The 23,869-nt window shown below is 41.2% G+C and overlaps 1 protein-coding gene across 1 annotated transcript in view; it reads right to left on the reverse strand.

Moving 5' to 3' along the window:
• The window catches only part of LOC126248418 (uncharacterized), a 109,980-nt gene that overhangs the window by 14,178 nt on the left and 71,933 nt on the right, over positions 1 to 23,869 (reverse strand). The window contains exon 2 of the mRNA XM_049949383.1: positions 1,513 to 1,656. Coding sequence (XP_049805340.1) covers positions 1,513 to 1,656 — 144 coding nt within the window. The remainder of the gene's footprint in view (positions 1 to 1,512; positions 1,657 to 23,869) is intronic.

Here is a 23,869-nt window from a genome sequence, read left to right on the forward strand (position 1 = left end):
CTAATGTGCACAATTCATGAACTGTTCTAACCAAGAAGCTGCTATCTGTGCACTATGTACACCTTACCTATTTAGAGAGCCCTACAGTTCTCTACCCAGCACACCAGGTCGACAAATTTGCACGCAAGAGTGTCAGAGAATCAGTATAGCCTTTGCTTTAAGCCTTCTACGCAGATCCGAATCAGAGCCATCCACTTGGTCCAGGATACAGTACTACTAATTGTTAGCTAAGCTACCAAACCCCACTGGTGATGGTAGTCGTCAACACTTCAGCCAGCTACTAATATGAACTAAAAATTATCTTAGAACCCAGGCTCAGGAATCTTAGTAAAATCATACAACTAACATTTGTTGTTGAAGTATGCAGGAGCAGCCTGGTAACTAGTATCCCACGTTCACTATTAACCTGTTGATGTACAATCTGTGCATGGTTGCCACTGACACATGGACAATGGCAATCCAGATTTATGAGGCACACTTGGATGATGAAGAAGCATCAGTGCTGCCAGGTAACACCAGTATAATGAGCTCATCCCCATTACAATGTAGTGCATCGTTTTGTAGCCTATTAACTGTACCTACTGTAGCTGCTGAATTTATGTTGCTATCAATACAAGTAACTATGTCTGAGAGATTTAAAAGGTGTCTCATCTGATCTGAGACTGACTAATTAGTACTGAATCACACAAAAAAGTGCTAACTTTGCTACAGCTGGCTGAGGTTCCAAACACTATTAAGGTTTGCACACATGGCCCCATATGTCATGAAACATACGAATAAGTAAATATGCCAGGCTAAAGAAAAATCTTGAAGGAGTATGTAAATTAGACTGCATACAACTACCCTATGCAAAAAAGATAACTATATGAGTGTCATGAACACGCACAGACAGCAACAAGAAATTAAAAAGCACCAATGAACAAACAAAAAAAAGCTTGTAACTATTCACTTCCACACACAATCACATAATAAAGTGACTAAATGTATTGCTCTGTACATTTTAAGCACTATTATGACTGGGCACTTAGAGCTTGATTAATTTTCTTCCCTACGTAATATCCACATGCATAACAATCCCCAGTTCAATAGATTTTTGTTGTTCTGTCTTGCACTGTGCGTCTCTCGAAAGTTCCTTCTACACAGTCATCAGGCGGCAGAGAAATGACTAACCTAGGCATAGACAATATCAACTAGTCCTTAAATTTTGAACATTCTTACTTTTTCTATATGAATCCATAAATGTTCATTTACAAGCTGTAAGTGCAATACAGCTGAACTGTTTTGATGTACTTATTTCCCAAAATGAAAACAAAATAATAATGAATATGTTTTTGCCTTATCCATTATCTCTAAACTATTTACAAAAGAAGGAAATCTACTACCTTAAAACTCAAAAGCGCCTAAGCACGCAGCTACAATATAATAAGTAAGTGTGGTGTTTAAAAACTTTGTCTGTGACATGACAAAGCACAAGGATTTAGTTAAAAATTTTTTTGCTAATGTCAAACTCACCCTCTTATTCTTTATAAACCATATGAACAGTGCCATAGGTGCTGCAACCAATGCAAGGCCATAGAATGAAGACTTTGGTGTTGGGCGAAAATGTTCATATTGCGTAGCACGCATGGCCATAAATCTTTGCACTCCTGTATCCAGCTGAAAACAAAAAAAAAAAAACACACATAGCAGAAATTCTTGTAACTGGCACTCAAAGAACAGGAATGATAAGCATTTATTCAGTGTGTACAGAGGCTAAACGAGTCAGAATACTATAACAATACTGGTTTTTAAAACTCAACTCTACATTGTACGGAAATGTATTTTCTGAAATGTTCCTTTATCTTTGGAACAAGTAAACAATTAATAAAATTGGCAGCTTTTCTAATTAATTGTCAATTTCCTGTATCAATACAGATCAGAAGATATTCCATAAATGTTGAAATTATTCAAGAACACATGGTTTTCAGTAAGAAAACTACTTTCATTGACAAGAATGCTCACACAGCAGAGGAATGGTTATCCATTCTTCACTCTTTACCTGGTGACCTATGGAAGACTTTCAACCACTTTTGGCAGATAACACTTTTACAAAATTATATAATTCTTCTTAAGCTGCATTACACATGAAACAGAGGTGAAAATTACACTTCAATATATGACGCATCATCTCCTGCAGACTATTAGTTATCTTGAGAAAGAAGTGCCAAGTACAGGCAAGTTATTTTAGTCATTGTAATTTACTTAACTGGGCATACTTGATTAAACACTGTAATAATTATACCAACTCTCATTTTTCTATATAAAACTCTTTCATAGTGTAGGAGTATTCTTTATATAAAATTTACCATACTATTTCTGCTCGTATGCCTAAGAGCGTCAGCTATTTGATACTCGCCAATTATCAATATCACGTTGTTCACTTCTTCGGCTTCACCTCTTGCTAAAGTTCTGAGGTGCACTTTATGTGGATTACATTCTAATATGACAACATTAGAGTTATAAGGGTCCACCAAATTTGGACGAATTTCCGGTGCTGATAAACTGTCCGGACCATATTTTACCCTGGCATAGCGTTAAAATTTATCCATTTTAACAAAACAAGAGCAGCATGACAACTTTAAAAAGTAGTATAAAAACCATTCTGCAAGTCACAGTGATACTTCTGATACTGTACAACACGTATCAAGGTGGCAAAATCAATGTCATTGATATACACACCATCAGTCAGGCAGAGTACTTTCATAACATTTCCTTCATTAAATACTGCACACAACTGTTAAGGGGAAGACTAGTCTCACCACATATTATGTGAACAATAGACCTGTATGTGGAGTATTAGTCCAGTCAAAAACGGAAAATTAGGATAAAAAATTTGTTTAAGTGCAAATTTTTGTACAGTCATAGGAGGAAATGCCATCAACAATATACCAAAAATCCTGACTGATGGGGTACAAGCATTGGGGTGTGTTTAAAGGTGACCCCCCCCCCCCCTCTCTCTCTCTCTCTCTCTCTCTCTCTCTCTCTCTCTCTCTCTCTCTCTCTCTCTCTCTCTCAACTTCTGTTCTGACAAAAATGTTTCCCAGCATAAAATTAAACTACATCAAATTTACTCCAAAATATGATTTTTCTCTGGAATTATTGAAGATAATGTTTTAATAGCATAAAATTGATGTTAACTGTGAAATGATGTGGGTTAAGATCAAACATTGAATGTGCGTACCCCATCTCAGTGAAGTTGAATCATATTAAGGGATAAGTTGTATTTAGGGGGCATGACAGGCTGGACAGTGATAGGGGTATTGCATTTGAAGAGACTTCTGTTAATACACAGGCTAATAGTTTCTGGGATAGTGTAATAAAAGACGCAACTGAGATAAAAATTTGTGACAACACCCTCAACAAAGATGGCAGCTTGCAGCTAAGCAAGGCTTGGAACCCGTCCATTAGAAGGTTGAAGCAAATGCGTAACGAAAACATTACCTTACATAGCGCTGGAGCGAGTGCCAAAGACATTGCAAAAGGCAGCACTGCTATACAAGGATGGTAGCAGCAACCAAAAGACAGTCACCACTCAACAATGGCCGAGGAGTACTTGGCCAAAAGATTGTGCATTTTAAACCACTTGAGGTGGGTGGAGGCTGGAGAGAATTTTGTCAACGGTTGAGAAGTGTTTAATTTGTAAGTAATCTGTCGTCAGTGGCCTATGTAGTGTTGCTGGGAAAGGGACTGGATTATTAAATGTGGCCCCTAGTAGCTGTCTATCATTGTGTATTGTAAAGCAGTGTAAGTGTGTTTGTGTACTTGGTCAATTAATAAATTAGCAGAAATTTACTCCTTTTCTCTCACCATTGATTGTGTTACTGGTAGACTTCATAAATCTATTCCCTTCAGGAACTCTTAGTATATGTATTGTGGGCTGCACTGAGTGGAGCCCCTTACTGCCCAGCCACAGCTTATTCAGAAATGTGGATCTGAATCTGAGTGATGGAATGAGGCTGAACACATCCAAGTATAAAACATTAATCTGCTGCCAATGATTTACTTGACTTATGCTGAAATTCAATAACACCTACATGACCTACTTTCACCACAGAATAAGCCAATTTAAGGCTCTGGGCCTCTTTGTATCTTCGGAGAACTGAGGCTTGGGTGATGCATTTGACATTTCATACGCTGTGGAAAGTATTCAAGCCAGTGATAATGGAGACAATGAAATCAACATTGTTGAATACATTTAGGGTGGTAGGCAGTTGACAGATACAGCTGCTAAGCTTTTTTACATAACAGCTCAATTCACGAAAAAAAAAAAAAAAAATTAAATAAATAAAAAATCCACCGTAAACGTATGAGCTCCTTGAAGTTATTTTATGCATTCACATAAAGGAATTGGACAGGAAATGCCGGGGAGGTATAGTCAGTCTGTAATCTGAAAAGAGAGCACTGCTTGTGGTGGTGGAAGAATACTACCGCTGCCACGCAGGATGACGAGAATCAGTTCCTCCTTCAGCAGTGTAAAACAGTAGGCAGAGATTTACATTGATTCTGTCACATGCTTTTCTTGTGTTAGTGTTATTAGTTACTCTTACCTGCATTGCATGTAGTGTTAATGCACTTTCTGGAAAATAAACACCCCCTATGCAGGTCTGTACACTGTGTCCCAGTGATTTCTAAGCTGAGCTGCAAAAGTATTGGTGTAACCCTGTGTTTACTGCTTGTGACAAGAGTCAGGTGGAGCGAATGCAGATTCACCTGCCCCACTTCAGTTTGCAGTGTATTTGGGAAGCGCATGACCATTATCTGGCAACCTGACTTCCATCACACGTCTATGCACAGGGTTCTTTGTCACACTTCCAAAACACCATTTATCCCATACACGGTTCTACTGCACATAGATGGGGTACATACACATTTAATATTTGTTCTTAATCCACTTTAAGTTAACACTAATTTTATATCATTAAAACACTATCTTTAATTATCTGCAGTTTTTGTTTTTTTTTTCAATTTTCCATCTCCTGCAACGTGGGAATTATTGGTCATAGCGAAAAATATGAATAGGACCTTTTTTGCAGTAAATCTAGCGTAGTTTAATTTTGTACTGGGAAATATTTTCGTTGGAGGTAGCGGTTTTAGAGTTATTCCAGAAAAACATAGCGTGACCTTCAAAATGCACCACCAACCCCACACTCACATCCCATCAGTCAGTATTTTTAGTGTATTGTTCATGGCAGACCGGCCTACCACTGTACAAATATTTTCGACTACACGAATGTGAGAATACACGAATTCCAACCTCCCCCCCCCCCCAACCTTCGATGACTGGGCTACATAATTGGGATATAAAACGATAAGTGATTTATTTCGGCGCCAGAGAGTACTGACGAAAAGAATAGTTGCTTTCAGAATCCATGTTACATATGACCAGAAATTCTCTCAAGGGTTCTTTCAAATATATTTTGTCTGGGCTTGTTGAGGGATTCATTGACGTCTACACACATAGGTTTTCATACAGAAGTGTGCATTTCTACGAAGTTTCGCCTGCCTGCCTCCAAGTTTTCTCTTTAACCACTGACGCAATGGCTCTCGCACTTTTTCCCTCAGTTTAGTTGGCATGAACTTATCCTCTGAACTTTTAACAGCATACCATCACACAAGCTAGCTTTGTGTTTGACTGATTAATACAAGCAACTCCTTGTTGAGGCACCATATGCAGTAAATCTAGATCAAAGCGGAATTTATGTAATTCGGAAGTCTGGCCAAACCTAACAAATATTTCAGTCTTGAAGCATTCAGTATACTTTTATACGCAAATTTTTTTGTGTAAAGCTGAACGTGCCTACATCTACATCATTACTCTGCAATTCACGTATAAGTGCTTGGCAGAGGGTTCATCGAACCACAATCATACTATCTCCCTACCATTCCACTCCCGAACAGCCCGCAGGAAAAACGAACACCTAAACCTTTCTGAAACTTCCTGTTCGAGCTCTGATTTCTCATATTTTATTTTGATGATCATTCCTTCCTATGTAGGTTGGGCTCAACAAAATATTTTCACATTCGGAAGAGAAAGTTGGTGACTAAAATTTCGTAAATAGCTCTCGCCGCGACGAAAAACGTCTTTGCTTTAAAGACTTCCATCCCAACTCGCGTATCATATCTGCCACACTCTCTCCCCTATTACGTTATAATACAAAACGAGCTGCCCTTTCTTGCACCCTTTCGATGTCCTCCGTCAATCCCACCTGGTAAGGATCCCACACCGCGCAGAAATATTCTAACAGAAGACGAACGAGTGTAGTGTAAGCTGTCTCTTTAGTGGACTTGTTGCATCTTCTAAGTGTCCTGCCAATGAAACGCAACCTTTGGCTCGCCTTCCCCACAATATTATCTATGTGGTCTTTCCAACTGAAGTTGTTCGTAATTTTAACACCCAGGTACTTAGTTGAATTGACAGCCTTGAGAATTGTACTATTTATCGAGTAATCGAATTCCAACGGATTTCTTTTGGAACTCATGTGGATCACCTCACACTTTTCGTTATTTAGCGTCAACTGCCTCCTGCCACACCATACAACAATCTTTTCTAAATCGCTTTGCAACTGATACTGGTCTTCGGATGACCTTACTAGACGGTAAATTACAGCATCATCTGCGAACAACCTAGGAGAACTGCTCAGATTGTCACCCACGTCATTTATATAGATCAGGAACAGCAGACGTCCCAGGACGCTTCCCTGGGGAACACCTGATATCACTTCAGTTTTACTCGATGATTTGCCGTCTATTACTACGAACTGCGACCTTCCTGACAGGAAATCACGAATCCAGTAGCACAACTGAGACTATACCCCATAGGCCCGCAGCTTGATTAGAAGTCGCTTGTGAGGAACGGTGTCAAAAGCTTTCCGGAAATCTAGAAATACGGAATCAACTTGAGATCCCCTGTCGATAGCGGCCATTACTTCGTGCGAATAAAGAGCTAGCTGCGTTGCACAAGAACGATGTTTTCTGAAACCATGCTGATTACGTATCAATAGATCGTTCCCTTGGAGGTGATTCATAATGTTTGAATACAGTATATGCTCCAAAACCCTACTGCAAACCGACGTCAATGATATAGGTCTGTAGTTCGATGGATTACTCCTACTACCCTTCTTAAACACTGGTGCGACCTGCGCAATTTTCCAATCTGTAGGTACAGATCTATCGGTGAGCGAGCGGTTGTGCATGATTGCTAAGTAGATAGCTATTGTATCAGCGCAATCTGAAAGGAACCTAATCGGTACACAATCTGGACCTGAAGACTTGCCCGTATCAAGCGATCTGAGTTGCTTCGCAACCCCTAAGGTATCTACTTCTAAAAAACTCATGCTAGCAGCTGTTCGTGTTTCAAATTCTAGAATATTCCATTCGTCTTCTCTGGTGAAGGAATTTCGGAAAACTGAGTTCAGTAACTCCGCTTTAGCGGCACAGTCGTCGGTAACAGTACCATCGGCACTGCGCAGCGAAGGTATTGACTGCGTCTTGCCGCTTGTGTACTTTACATACGACCAGAATTTCTTCCGATTTTCTACCAAATTTCGAGACAATGTTACGTTGTGGAACCTATTAAAGGCATCTCGCATTGAAGTCCGTGCCAAATTTCGCGCGTCTGTAAAATTTAGCCAATCTTCGGGATTTCGCGTTCTCCTGAACTTCGCATGCTTTTTCCGTTGCCTCTGCAACAGCTTTCGCCTAACACGGAAACTAAATGCAAATTTTAAGATGTAAATGATAAGTCACTCTAAGATTCGGAAAAAAGCTTGTACAGTACTACTGTATTACTTTATACCTTAGTTATTCACGTCTACGCAAGGACGCAACTTTTAACACGAAGATAGTGTAAGCCCTGACTATGATGATACGTGAAAAACGTGATTGTTGTTCCTTTAAACAATGGTTTTACCCGGGAAGGTAAAAAATTGCAAAGAAATCCGCATATTTTCTCTCAGTTTCAGTTGACTTTTAACACTTCGTGATTACATGACGTAGAACAAAAGGTATGTGCCACTAACATTTGACGAAATGTTTTAGGTAATCTAGGCGACTGAGAAAGACAAACTCTATGGGAGAAATAATGTTGGGATTAAAATGTGGTAAAACACACATTTATGAAACTCTAAGGAACGACGATAGGATACGACATGAATGAATAAAGAAAGAAGAACAGGCAAAGAAAGGCGAAGACGTCGGGAAATGAAAGTAACACGATAGCGTGGGAATGGTTCGTAAGTGTGCGGGCGAGCTTATCTTTGCCTGGACCCATGTTGCAGAGTGTGACCTGAAAGCCGCTAACGAATACTGCACAACCCAATTGCGAATTATGACACGAAAGGTATGTTCAGCGTCAACGAACCAGGACTGGTTTATCGCGCACTGCCTTCAAAATCTCTAGCAATTCGAGGTGAAAAGTGCAGCGGCAGAAAAATGTCAAAGTAAAGACTCACTATACTGCTGTGTAGAAGCATGTTTGGTGAAATGGAGAAGCCACTGGTGATTAGGAAGGCGGTAAAACCGCATTGTTTCAAAAATAAAGACGTCACTTGGCTTCCAGTCAGCTGGCGAAGCGATAAAAAGGCATGGATGGCCTTAGTAGCTGATTTCTTTCGAAGTCAAAATAAAAAAAATAAAAATACTAAACACGAAAGCGCGAAGTTTTCCTTTTCCTAACCAATGCAACTAGCCACCCGAAAGTCTAGTTTTCAAACGTGAGACTGGTTGGTTCCCGCCAGGTTCAACCAGCCTCACACAACCCATCTTACAACTTACATATTCCAGTCACATTATGGGCGATTTTTGATGCAGTCTCTTATTCTTATTGTTAGTGTTACGGCCGAAAACGCATTTGCTCTTATACGATTAGTTTCTGTCCTGGATGCAGTCAACTGAACTGGCTTAGCAGTACGGGAAATAAAACCCAAAACTGAACTGTCACCAAGTGCTTCACAAAGGGGGGATTGGAAGTGATGAACAGGAAGCTTCTGTACTCATAGAAGCTCAAGAAACTGCAGCAAAAATTGCTGAATTAATTCAAATGTAAAGCATTTCATGTAGTCCACATGACTACATTCGAAATGATGACTTTCTGTCAACTCACTGCACTTTTACTTCGGCAACATATCTAATGGAAATCTTCAACAAAGGGGATGAGGAGGAGGAAAGAAAGGAAGGAAAAGAAGAGAACCAAAATGGAATTCCCAGAAAAATTAAAGCGCCTGAAGAAGCAATTGCATGCATGAACGATGTTATGCAAGTTTTGTCCCAAGCTGTTGGAACTAATGTATAGAACACAACATTCCGTAGAAAGAAACGATTTTGAACAGGAAATTCGAACGAAAGTGAAATGTAAGCCAAATTAACATGTGAATAATATGTGTGTGTGTGTGTGCAACAATACAAGAATTTACAGATACACTAAAAATACACACACACTGTATTATATATCAATTAGTGTAATAGTCGTGTGTGCTATTGTACTGTGGACAGTAAATTTACGTCTACTCTACAGGAATAAAGGTACGTAAACACGTGCATAATTTCAAATTTATTCTTTTGTGCATCATACCTGACATATTTCATGTAGCGTAGTGCGTTTTGTGCAATCCGGAAACTTGTTCAAAACGGAATCGCATGGGACTAAAATGATTTTCCAAATTATACAAGTTTTACTGTACTAAATTTGTTGTCTTACGTGATTTTCTGAACGGGTAATACCCGTTCAGTTTGGGAAGATGACCTGCACATCACTTTTGTGTTCCTAAATGTGTCTTTACAATGAAATAATATTTATTGCAAAGTATCATGTCTTGACACCACTCAAACCCACTGTAAAAGCATACTGGTTCTACATTCCAACGAAAAGGTCTACGCTGATCACTTACTGAAGTCAAGTCATGAAATATTGGACGAAAACAGACTGTAATGATACTGACTAGTAGTAAGGGTACCAACAATCATTCGCTGTGGAATCTCTAAACTATTATGCTGGTGCATAAGTTCGCACCGTTTTTTCACAAGTTTAATAAGCACAACAGATACACATAGCAGAGGCTTTAGTCATCAGTAATATATTCTCCTAGACTATTTAAAACAGTCCGCCAACGCAGGGGTAAATTTCCTATTTAGAAACAGTGAGGTGAAGAACTCATCGAGCCACTTTTGCAGAGCATTTTCATTCGGAAAGGAAGTTCCTTGAAGGTTGTTCGACAACGAGCGGAAAAAGTGAAGATCTGAAGGCGCAACATCAGGTGGATAAGGTGGGTGCGAAATGACTTCCCAACCTAACTCCTGTATATAGTTTTTTTGTCAGTCTAGCAGAATGTGGGCGGGCAATATGTGGAGCAGCATCACTTCACGTAGTCTTGCTGGTAGTTTTTCTTGAACTGTGTCTACAAGGCGTCTCATTTGCTGGCAATAAATGTCAGTAGTGGTGGTTACGCCTCGGGGGAAGCAATTCGTCGTACAGCACGCCGCCGCTGTTCCACCAGATACATATTATTATCTTTTGTGGGTGTGCGCAGGTCTTTGTACAGAGTGTCGCTGCTTTGTTTAGTCTCAATTATTCCTTTATGTTACCACAAAGACACCATTTCACGTCACCAGTAACGATGCAGGAAAGGAATAATAGTAGCTGTTCACGATCCAATTGACGATGAGCAAGAAGATATGCACGTACTGCCATCACTGATTTTTATGATTTTGGCTTAGAGCATACAGCATCCATACACCCGATTTTTGGACCTTCCCCACTGCATGCAAAAGGTGGTAGAATGACCACAGGTCGTCACTTTTTTCAGTTCTCGAGTACACGAACATGGATCATTGTGGATTAATACGTTTAAATGATCATCAAACCCTGCCTGAACGGGATGGATCACTAACGTCAAAACGCACTGCAAGAAAAACCATTTTCTTGTGGTGCTCAGTCCAATGGCATTGTCCTCATACAGGGCGCAAATGTTTCTGGCTGCCTCCACTGCTGTTACCCCCCTACTGAATTCAAACAGAAGAATGTATCGGAAGTGTTCCGATTTCTCCACTTGGCACTCCATTTTCTAGCGTCCACAGCTCCACTCATTATCTCCAAATGACAAAAGACAACTTATAAACTCAACAGAAACAGTGAACTGCAAATAAAAAATTACAATGGATAAATAAACCCATAGCAACGGGAATACCAACATGCAAAACAAAAACGCTACGAACTTATGCGTCAACCTAATACTCCGTTATTCATCATGACGCTAATAGTAAGAGTGCCCGGTCCCCCACAAAACCCCATGACCCCAACTGAGATCCTGGATACGCTTGTGAGTAGTGAAAAGATTTTAAGGTACAAATTATGTTCAGAAAAGGGGAGAAGTTCTGAAAATACATGCAGAAAGGTGGAAACAAAAGTGCTGATGAAATGACTTTATTTGGGCTTAAACCAGGTACATGAACTTTCTTGTACCATTTACATGTTCCGTTATCCTGGATCACTCACATCATTTCATTTCCATGTTTATGAAACGCGTAATTCGCTGGCGCTTTGAGCTCAACAGCTCCTTATATGCTGAGAAACTCTGCTACGCATGCACACAAACCAATGGAGCATATCTTGTCAGCACCCGTAAAGGAAGTTCAGTCACAGTTGCAAAGGCTTCCACATCTGGATTGTTATTCCAATTTAATTCGAATTTGTCCTTAGTATATCCATCAAGGATATCTCTAATACTCGTCAATTTCTTCCACAGTTCCTCCTCCTCCATATCTTTTACCAAACTCTAAATCACACCATGCCAATATTTGGAGCCATACACTGCAAAAAGTCACAACTCTAGGTCTTTGTTGTTGACTGTAACTGTTGAGCCTGCTTGATAGCTGCTGCGTATATTGAGTCTAGACATATAAAGTGTTTGATTTTACCGAACTTCTCGCAAAAGAAATTTACCCCACCTTGTGACAACAGGGAACTGTAGAAGGTGGAGCCCTGTCCCTTCTTTTATTAAAAAAAAAAAAACGGTGCGACTGGGAGCCTTTACCAGAATCTTCTTTAGAGCAACACTGAAGTCATTTACCCTGCAGTAATTCTCCCTGATACTTTCGCAAACACGGAGCAGACCAAGCGTGTCCCATCTGCGGCCCATGGGCCGCATGCGGCGTCAAACCACGTATCAACGCGGCCCAAGAAGTGAGCATCTATGACACGAGTGGTAAAAAAAAGTTTATGTAATGTTATGAAAACTCAATATTTTCAATTTGAAACTCCCGCCACACAATGCTATTCTCATTGGTCCATCTTTTGTTTTCTTCTCAGCGTTTATTATTAGTGTTGCGTATATTATGTGCGGCCCAAAAATACTCATCTTCTTCGAATGTGGGCGAAGTAAGCTAGAAGGCTTCCCATCCCTGGTGTAGACCTTGTGCAATAAACGTCACATGATTTAGGTTGGGGTACATGCAATTCAATTGCTGGAAAGCCGGAAGCGTGTAGCGTGCTTGATTAATCACCACAAGCATGACTTTTTCGTCTTGTAAGCTCCCCGGCCACAGGTTCACATGAGTCGTAGAATGATTGCATTATCGTTCAGGTATTTCTTTTCTTCTCGAGTTGGTACATTTTAACAAGCATAAATGTTTTTCCCATTGCCAGATAATGGAAAAACCAACACATTCAAAATATGTCTTTGCAGCTCATCAGTAGTTTCAACTAAAACGAATTCCACTTCATGTTTGCCAACCCCCCCACCCCCATATTTTCTCTAAAACGTTCTCATAAATTAGCTGTACGTAACTTTTTCTCAGCGTGCTCCAACCCGGTGTTGACCTTTGTGTGTACTTCTCAGGAAATGATTTGACTGCAGGATTGTAATTCCTGACTGGATTAATGTCAAGGTAAGATCCGCACTAAACTCATTCAATGACAGCTGCTTTTCAGATCCTGATGCCAAAGCGTATCATAGTAGTTTCCTTAGGTTTTGACTTGCGAAGATCAATGTTCTTTAAATGTTTGTCGTTCTGGATGTGCTGGTTTAATGTTTCTTTGACGCTTGTCATCGATTGCAATATTTACCTCACAGACGACACATCGAAGAATGATGCAATCCGTTTCGATACACTGAGACCTGAATTCTTCTGAAAGTGCACACAATTTCTCCTTCACAAACTTCGGCATGATTTTGTTGTGAAAAATCCGTTCTGGTAAAACACATGGCCAACAAGATGACACACAGACGACAGGCAGGAACCGTTAAATTCATACCAGCACTAACTGAATTTAGGTTTCAACTTTTGCAGCATGATTGTCAACATTTTGATTTCACAGCTGCTGGTTGACCATTGATGCTGAGGTTGGCCATTGTGCTGGGGGTATAAATAAATGCTAGTGCTTTCCATATATTATATTTTAATATTTATTGACCGTTGTTGACTTCTGATTAAACAAAATCTTAAGATCCTGTCCTGTCCAGAAGAGACGAAAATTCTATCTAATCTATTAAAAACGCAGATAAAAATAGGGGAAAGGTGCTTAAGCTTGGAATAGAAGGGGAAAGGTGCAAAACTTAGTAACCTCGAAAAAAGTGCTTCTTTTGCATCACATCGTGTCCCCAAATTGACTTGTGTGAAAATAGCTATATTTTTGCAAGAGTGCTGCACCTTACAATTGTTTTAGTGATGAGTGCGTCATATGTTACTAGAGAAATTGAAAATCATTAATGTAGACCATCAAAGATCGTAATATGTCGTACCAAATAGGAGTTACATTGTGCTTTAATACATCAACAAGGTTTTGCTGTGTGATGACAAAGAAGCTGCGAAACATGTGCAACTTTGATCTCTCAATTGGATTATTGTGGTAACAAATGGATAAACAAATATACTGAGTACTTATGTCGCTGTACTCTAGATAAATCATGAATCACTAAGTAATCAAATTACAATAGCTATGAATCATCGCCTGCGACTCACTGCTACTGTACAGATTATGTCTAAAGATAAAAGGGGAATCCCCCTAATATCATCTCGCATAAACCAAGCAGCAAGGAAATGGGGGAACCCCCGAGTTGACAAGTCACGCTATTAATATACTGTGCGCAGTGTCGCAACTGATATGCTCTCTTATCCGTCGGTCCGTAATGCGATCCCCTCAACTTTATTGGTATTTATAATTTAAAGTTTTTCGGCTCAAGTAAATAATATCTGCACAACTAACACATTTATTTGGAATTTCTGTAGCATACGGTAATCTATATTCGAGGAAAATATCTTGCAAAGCTCTTAAGAATTCTGAACTGTTTAGCTATTGTTAGTCTCCTAGGTGCAGAGATTACATACATCCCTTCAGTTTTGAGTAAGACTAAATCACACGAGGGGCATTCAGTAAGTAATGCAACTTATCTTTTTCTGATAGCAGCTTGGTTTTATTCAGTATTCCAATAATCATATTATTCCCCACTCTTTTGGCTAGAAAACTATTTTTCCAACACAATCTCCGTTCAATGCGACGGCCTTACGCCACGTTACTGGGAGGGCCTATAGGCCCGCATGGTACGACTCTACGGGTCTTGCTGCACCAATAACCTCCCCATCATCCACGTACTGCTACCCGCGGAGTGCGTCCTTCATTGGGCCAAACAGATGGAAGGCGGAAGGTGCGAGATCCGGGCTGTAGGGTGAATGTGGAAGAACATTTCAATGAAGTTTTGTGAGCTCCCCTCGGGTGCGCAGCCTTGTGTGAGGCCATGTGTTGTCATGAAGGAGGAGACATTAGTTTGCATTTTTGTGGCGACGAACTTGCTGAAGTCGTCTGCGCGACCTTCTTGCGATGATGACAGATGCATTGCTTTTCTTCTCTGCCAGGTCTCCGTACAAATTCCGCAAGCGCCTGTGAATGTCCCACAAATTCCACCTTTTTCCGCCGAAATTGGCCGAGGAGAAAATGTGTAAAATTACTTATAGAACACCCCTCCTACATTGATGGCCAAGTTCGCTTCGCTGACAGAGACAAGTTAGACCTTAAAGGGGTTCAATATTTGTTGCGCAACATTGAGCATTCCGCAATAACATTGGGCGTCTGAGACCGGTATTGTCGGTTCGCAAAATTTAGTGAAAAATACTGCAGAGTTTAAAAAAATACTGACGCTCGCTTAGGATATTGTACCGTGTAAGCCTGGTATTGCGCAGTACAAGGCAGTTCCTGCCTACACCGAGAGAAATTCAAGACGCTCCAATCGGTTTCCGCAAAAAACTAGACAAAATGAAAAGATCAGGAAACGGACTGGAAGATGTAAATAAATGCACCACTCGGTGCGCAGAGAAATGAAATTCCTAACTGATCAGGAAACGCCAGATACTACGTTGTCCACAATAGCAGAGCAAAATTGAGTACGAATCTTTGCTGCCGTGAATGATCTCCTGGCCCACTGAAATGGCCACTGGGAAGTTTTCAGACTTGTTTCGCCCGTTCTGCATAATTTCTGCTTGTGTTTTGCAAGGCAAGCAACTAAGTAGCAATGCATGCGAGGTCCACATCGTCAAGCGCTGACATGTTCGCTATGAAGACACACTTCTAACTGAAGCTCCATGGAAATGCTGCGCAACATTGTTGTGCTGTTATTGGCCTCACACACCCGCGCAATTTATTAACAATACTATGTTGTGTTGTGTAGCACTAAACCTGCATCAAATGAACAACATCCGGTGTTGATATAAATTAATACGAGACTCGCTTCGCAACACCGCTAACTCGGCTGTCGATACGTTTATGGCGCTTCGACAACATATTAATCGTACATCGTACATACACGGTATTGTTGAAAGTTTCGTGTTGCTAAGATAGAAAAAAAGAAGCAGAAGGAGCACTTCTCAAACTTCGCCACAGCCGAAAAATATTTACTGTGGGAATCGTCTTTCAGCATAAGTGTTAGCAGTGGCATGCAACGTGGCTGGTTTATTTTGGTTGTTTGGTTTGTTTCAGTAGATGTTCTCTCGGTCTTACAAGGGAAACTCCCCAGCGCACCCCCCTCAGATTTAGTGGTAAAATGGCCCAGTGGATAGCCCGCCAAAAACTGAGCACAAATCAAACATGATAACAGGAAGACGGTGTAATGAACTGTGGGGAAAAAAATAATCAAAATAGAAATTGTGAACGGTCCAAGATCAACATGTGCAACACAGAGCGACATTGAATGACCGTGGCATCTTTGTCAAGTGGTGCCTGTGTTAAGACTGCGAAGGGGGAGATCTGGGTTCAAATCTCCCTCATGACTTTTTTTTCACGAATTTATGAACTGTCCGTGTGGTCATTGACGTATCTCTTCTGCTTCTGTAGTGTTGGCAATTGTCATACTATACAATGGTTATAAAAAATGAGTCATGAGGTAAGGTTATATTACCGTCGCAAGTAAATGTGATTAATAGTGACATAGACCTCTCACAGAAATGAAAATAGCAGATAAACGGGTGTGAACTATGTGACAACGAAGGAATTCAGAGTCAAAAACTTCCAAAACAGAACGCAAGAGGCATAATATGTGGTACTGGTGTAGAATGAAGAGGTACGTTCGTCTGGAGGTCCTTAGTTACACGTCGCTGTTGTGGACGGACGTTACACCACGATAAAGACACAAACTTGAATACAGCGAACAGACACGTCAATGACCGGACGCACGGTTCATAATTTCGCGGGGAAAAACGATATTGGACATGAGGGAGATTTGAACCCTGATCTTCCCCTTCACAGTCCACCATCGTGATTACATAACCACAACTCTACGGTCGTACGAAGTCGCTCAATGTTGCACATATTAATCTTGGACCGTTCACTGCTTCTACTTTGCTTCTTTTTTTCTCAGTGCATTATATCATCTTTCAGTTTTCATGCTTGATATGTGGTCAGTTTTTTTACTAGCGATGCAATGGGCCATCTTATCGCTAAATCTGAAAGGGGGAGGGGGGGTACGATGGGGAGTTTCCCTCGTTAGTTCTAATCATTGCACCATACTTCTGACCAAGTGAAAGCTGAGTTTAAATTGTTCATTTTTAATTCCAAGAGAGCGGTTCTAGGCGCTTCAGTCTGGAACCGCGCGACCGCTACGGTCGCAGGTTCGAATCCTGCCTAGGGCATGGATGTGTGTGATGTCCTTAGGTTAGTTAGGTTTAAGTAGTTCTAAGTTCTAGGGGGCTGATGACCTCAGCAGTTAAGTCCCATAGTGCTCAGAGCCATCTGAACCATTTGAAATCCAAGAATTGGTTCGCTGTTTAGTGAAACATGTGGGGAGTTCGTTGGGACTCATTTCCCTCCTCAATACATACAGCGAAAGTGTCATATCTATAAAATAAATTTATAATTCTCAGCGCTAAAGGCTCTTGCACACAGAACGCTGTCCACCACTGTAGTAGAAGGCTAGGAAAACAGCAAGAAGCATATCCTGGCTGTGTTACTGTCAAAATTTTCTTTGTAATAAATACAGAACAAAATACATCGTTCGGCTATAATTCATGGCCTCTATCGGATAAGTGAGGGGCCAATTTTACCTCACTTTGACGTCGTTTCGCATCGGGATTTCAACTGTTTGCCGAGTACGGTAAACATACATATAACACATCGTTGGCCGTGATTTACACAGCTTTTTGTGTGGACGAAAGTTTAAATAGTTCGCAAGTCTTAAAGCCACTGTTAAAAGAAGTGGTAAAACTGGCACATACCCGACATTCAACGCTGCAGAAAGTATCGGCGTACATATCGGCAGAGGTATGCATTTGCATTGCCGGCTTAGGTAAAGCTGACATAAACCCGAAGGTTGGTATGAAAGCCACACTGATTTACTAAGCATAGTCGTTTTGGAGGTGTTATGCACCTGCCTTCCTTCGACCTCTGAGCTGGCTGACGTAGCTATTTATAGGGGGACCAATAATTTAACGTGGCGTTCGAACCGCAGTGCAACTTGGTACTTTTCACAACAAACAGACCCAGAGGTGAAAGAAGTGCTAAGTGCCAGAAAAAATTTAAGATTGACCGGGAACCGAACATCACATTTTCCTATTCTACCGAGCTTATTCACCGATTAAACAGCCATTGCTAACTGACCTACATGTGCTTGCTATCACCAACGCGCGCAGTTGTCATAGCAGAAACCACGGGTCAAAGGCGAAGTCGGTATCGGTAGGTTAAATTTATACGCAATTTGAGTCATACAAAATAACAGCGTAATTCGAATTATAATGGCCTTTTGTGGTTCTCGTCGACTCACTGGTTGGAACTTTGGAAATAAAAAGGAAAGCTTTCTCTCTGAAGCGTTTGTGCGCGTTTAATATTGTCGCAAACGAGTTTATACAATGTTTTCGTTATCTTCTCCTATAATAATTAACTCTTCAGCGTCGTAGGCCATGCAACGCTAATCAATAAGAGCTTCTCTTTTACTCAAAATACATGTAGAATATCGTCCGTCCAATCTCTTAATGCCATTTTTTGCAAAACTGATGCCCCAAGGCTCCAATGTATTGTGCTTTGTTATCTGCAAAAGTGAAAAAACTGTGGATTATTATTCCACTGGAGCTGTCCAAATTGAAGTCTAATCACTCTGTGTTCGAACATTGTTTCTCTAAATTACTCAAAGCGAAAGTTCTTCAAGAGAGCCACTACACTTTCTTCTTCCGAAATGTCGAAACTTGGTTCTCTCCTGTGTTCCATATCCAAGAAACCACAAGTATAACAAAGAAAAATCACAAAAAATTTTATTACGTAAGTTTTTGAAGACACTGATGTGTCTGTAGAACTTAAATTTGAAACACACTAGTTATTTGTGCTACAAGAGTGATTAAACTGTTGTATTAACTACAGAAGAGGATTTTGCCGTTTCTGGGCACGAGGTAATGTTATTGCCAGTCATGCACGACACTGATCGTGCTCAAAATTCCCTTAAAATCTATTGTATTATTGCGTAAGGTATCATTTTTCTCATCAATGTCCTAATAACAACTTATGTTCCAAAATAATGGCATTTTCACAGACGCCTATTCCGTACGTTTATTCTGAATAGCCAAGTGGCAACTAACTGAGGCTACTGGTACTGGTTCGGAGGTGTATTTTGATATCTCAGTTGGTGAGATCGCTATATGTGAAAGGCAGGGGGGTCCTGGTCCTAGTTCCGTTCCTGCACGATGCTTTAATCGGGCAGGAATTTTCTTAAATTATGCTGATCTTAAGAGAAACTGGATACACCATAGAGGTCTCATAATGAAAAGCATGACATCTGACACACATTAACTTAATCACAAAAGCAATTGTAGTACTTCAGACCACTGGAACTATATTACTAGGACAGAATCTCCGTATTTGTAAGACCAGTGTGAAGAAGTACAGTAAGAACTTCTATTAGTTCCATTTGGTAGGAGGATAGCTGGGCTTGAAACATGAGAATTAAATGTCTCTGGTTAATTATTAACCATCCTATTATGTACACTCGTGAGTGCAACAGTAACAACTGACCACACTGAAAATGATCAGCTGCAAAAATAAGAGTACAGAAATATTATAGTTTCACGGGAATAATATATTTTTGGGTGCGCCTATATTTGACCACCATATATATGTTTAGAACATTACAAACATAATATAGTTACAGTATTTAGAGAAACCCCAAATTCTTCAGAATAATTTAATGTTTAATGAAATATCACACTTTCTGTGTTAGCATCACGGGCTCAGTTTTTTGGGTTGTTAATGCTTTACAGCTTTGAGGCATTTTCGAGCAGTGGCATGCATACGTTTAATCAGGTGTTCCAGTGCATTTTTTGCCGGCAAGAAGACGTGGTTGCGGTGGTATGGTACACGCAGCTTCCACAAAGCGTGAACAACTCGGTGGCTATTTGTGCGCTTCATGCAGCCTTTCTTAGCTCCAGTAACGTGTCATGCAACATTTATCGGCAATGTCTAGAGTATAGCCTTTGCATAAGTTCTGATAAACGACTTTAGGCACTTTTTACGATAATGCAATGTTCTACGCTCGGGCCCCTCGAGTTCTTTGGTGAAAAGTAAATGTTCATTTCAGACGCGTCAGCTATCATTTGAGGAGATGCACCATTCCACTACATTTTTAGCTTCTTAGGTTATAGAGTCGTCTGAGATTTGTGTGAGCTGTGGGATTAAGCTAGATAAGGAAATACTTCGGCGTTCGCACTTGCCAAATTGCAAAGATGTACGTTGTCTGATCGGTGAAATACGAGGTGGAATCCAAAATTTTCGGGACTGGTGCTGCCATCTGGAATGTAGCAGTAGTAGAGCTTTGCACCGCTAGGTGGCGAGAGCTGCATATCTGACGAGTCAGTGTGCGGAGTGGCATTCTGCTGGGAGGACATGTTGCATGTCCACTGTGATTCCCGTAATTCTGTGTGTTTGGTGTGTAGCGATTTTAAGATGGGACCGCGACCAGAACAAAGCGTGTGTATCAAATTCTGTGCGAATCTCGGGAAAAGTGCTACGGAGACCCTTGCAATGATTCAACAAGTGTTTGGTGGACAGAGCATGAGCCGTACGCGTGTGTGTGAGTGGCATACTTGGTTCAGGGCCGGGCGTACAGACGTCGAAGATGATGCTCACGCTGCAAGGCCCGTTAGCCGCACAACGCCAGACATTGTAGCCAAACTTCAACAATTGGCTCGTGCGGATCGACGTAGAACCATTCGAGACCTTGCGGATGAAGTGGGTATTAGTTATGGGACATGTCAACGAATGCTGACTGATGAATTGGGCATGCATCGTGTCGCCGCAAAATTTGTCCCAAGGCTCTTGGCTGCCGATCAGAAGGAACAGCGTGTTGAAGTGTGCACGGACCTTCATCAGACCGCATCTGATGATCAGACTTTCTTGTTACGAGTTATCACCGGCGACGAGATCTGGATTTACGGTTATGACCCAGAGACAAAGCAAAAATCGTCCCAGAGGAAGAGCCCAGGCTCTCCAAGACCCAAAAAAGCGAACAGGTGAAGAGCAAAGTGAAGAGCATGATCATCGTTTTCTTTGTCCGCCCCCGGTAGCTGAGTGGTCAGCGCGACAGGATGTCAATCCTAAGGGCCCGGGTTCGATTCCCGGCTGGGTCGGAGATCTTCTCCGCTCAGGGAGTGGGTGTTGTGTTGTCCTAATCATCATCATTTCATCCCCATCGGCGCGCAAGTCGCCGAAGTGGCGTCAAATCAAAAGACTTGCACCAGGCGAACGGTGTACCCGACGGGAGGCCCTCGTCACACGACATTATTATTTATCGTTTTCTTTGATACCAATGGAATTGTGCACAAAGAATTCGTCCCACCCAACCAAACAGTGAATTCCGCGGACTACTGTGACGTTTTACGATGGCTCCGTGAAAAACGGCCCGAACTTTGGCGTCAAGGGAACTGGCTGCTGCATCACGACAACGCGCCCTGTCACACGTCCTTTTTCACCAGGACCTTTTTGGCAAGAAATAACATGGCAGTTGTGCTCCACCCACCGTACTCGCCAGATTTGGCACCTTGCGACTTCGCGCTATTCCAAAAACTGAAAATCTAGTTGAAATGCCGTCGGTTCGACACACTGGAGAGGATTCAAGAAGTATCGCTGGCAGTGATAAACACCCTCAAAGAACAGGACTTCAAGAAAACGTTTGACCAGTGGCAGAAGCGCTGGGCCCGGTGTGTACGTGTGGATGGGAACTACTTCAAGGGCGATGGTGACCATTAGTCCAAAGGAGGTTTTCAACAAATGGCAGCACCAGGCTCGAAAATTTTGGATAGCACCTCTTACGTGTCAAATGGGTAACTTACTGAATCAGCTGTTCCTCTACGGAAAGGGTGGGTTGTTATTTTTCAGAATATATACAGTCGTATGTTGCCATGACAATATCTGGAGTGTGCTGAAGGTAGTGTATCACATAAGTTTCATTAACTTCCCATAAATAACCGTAGTCGTTGAGAGTACCTATAGTTGGCAGCAATCTATCTGAGCAATGATACCCACACCATAACGCCTGCCATCATTTAGGATTTAAAATTTACTAAACCACAACATTCACCATAGTTTCGTTTGATGAAATTATTCAGTTGTCCAAGCTAAAGCGAGACGCTCATGTAGACCTAACCCATTTCCACTTATCAGGATAGTGCTCTTGCTCATGGCCGTGTAGCACCACTACCCTCAGATGGCTTTCGAGTCCAGCATGAAGGAATGCTTCACTGGGGAACAGTTAATGTCATTTCTCTATGACGTTTTCATTGTAGTGCTACCAACCGAGAAACTGGTCGGTCCATCACTTCGGTCTGGTATTTCTTTCTCTCTCTCTCTCTCTCTCTCTCTCTCTCTCTCTCTCTCTCTCTCTCATATCTTTTCTTTCAGCCAGCTGAGAAGGACTTCTGAAGCATGTCACGATATACCAAGAAAAGTACGTGAACCAGAGATAGTGCAAGGGACAACGAATGTGATGACCTGCGCAGTGCATAATTCGATACCCTACTTTTTCTGTATACCTTGTGGTAAGTTCTCTACCATGGTGGTCACAAGAAATTCATGGCCATCAGAAACAGACGAGGAGTAATACAGTACGAAGGACGCGTTTCTCCGCTAATAATCTAATTTTATGTAGACGTACTACAAGCAAAAGCATACAATTTCATCGGACAGCAGAAACAGAATTACAGGGAACAGTATGTCGTTTCATTGAAGGTACATACAAAGGCATCGTACGTCTGAGGAAAACAGCGACGTACCATCGGACATTCCTAGCCGGAATACCTGGAATTTTAGATCGAGGAGTACGTCATACCAATCCTTGTGATGTAAGGAAATTGCCGGGAACGTATTATGATGAAATCTCAGCTTCAAACAGTTTTCACTTAGATTTTATTCTACATCGAATTTTAACCGAACGTAGTACTCTAGTCTTTTAACACCCGGCAGATACAGTCCTGTAACACCACTTTCACAGGCTGATAATTCAACAGTACGCTACCATAATGCGAAGATACCTCCCCAGACTCAGATACCATACACATGTAAATGTTTCATCATCTAGTAATTATAACAAAGGATCCTAATGATGTTTAACGAAATGTGGCAAGAGGTAGTTTTCCCCCCACCAAATGGACAAAGTACCTTTGGGCCACTGTTTAAACGTGGTAAAATATAAGTAAATAAAATATAGACAGTTACACACACCGATAAGTTTAGCGGCGTGTCTATTCAGACACCTGAACCGGATGGCCAATCAGTCTTCGTTAGTGTCTGGAAAAAAGAAATTTCCTTTTACAATTTCAGATTCTGACGATACAGATCCACAACAGGCTACAGGTCTTCGTCCGCTGTCGGAAAGACATTTGCTCTTTGTCGACACCCGATGGTGGTCTTCCTAGACTTAAAAATGTCATTCAATACAAAGTCACGTCGCCGCATCTTAGCTACGATAAATGGATGGGGCTTCCGAGGCAGTGTACCATCTTGACTTACACAAATTATGTCATCTGCATTTCCTAGTTACTTTTGGTACGGCCATTATGAATCAAGATTTACCGGAAAACGGGCTCCCACAGTGTTTAATCTTAAGCGCAGCCCCCTTTGCAACTGCCATAAACAAAATTGCCGCCGTTGAAGGATAAACTATATCATCAGCCATAACTGCCAACGACTTTCGTTTTTACTGTAGTTCTGCATTACAGTGCTCAGCATAACGTCTTCTTCAAACGGCCTTTCAGAAGATATTGGTATAGACGTAGTTTTTCGCCTATAGAATACCGAGTCATGCACGTCTGCAGAATTCGATCTGCTCACCCACACCCTTGGATAATCGACATCTGGAAATATGCCGTTAAGAACTCA

The sequence above is a fragment of the Schistocerca nitens genome, chromosome 3, assembly GCF_023898315.1.
Source record: "Schistocerca nitens isolate TAMUIC-IGC-003100 chromosome 3, iqSchNite1.1, whole genome shotgun sequence".
Lineage (NCBI taxonomy): Eukaryota > Metazoa > Arthropoda > Insecta > Orthoptera > Acrididae > Schistocerca > Schistocerca nitens.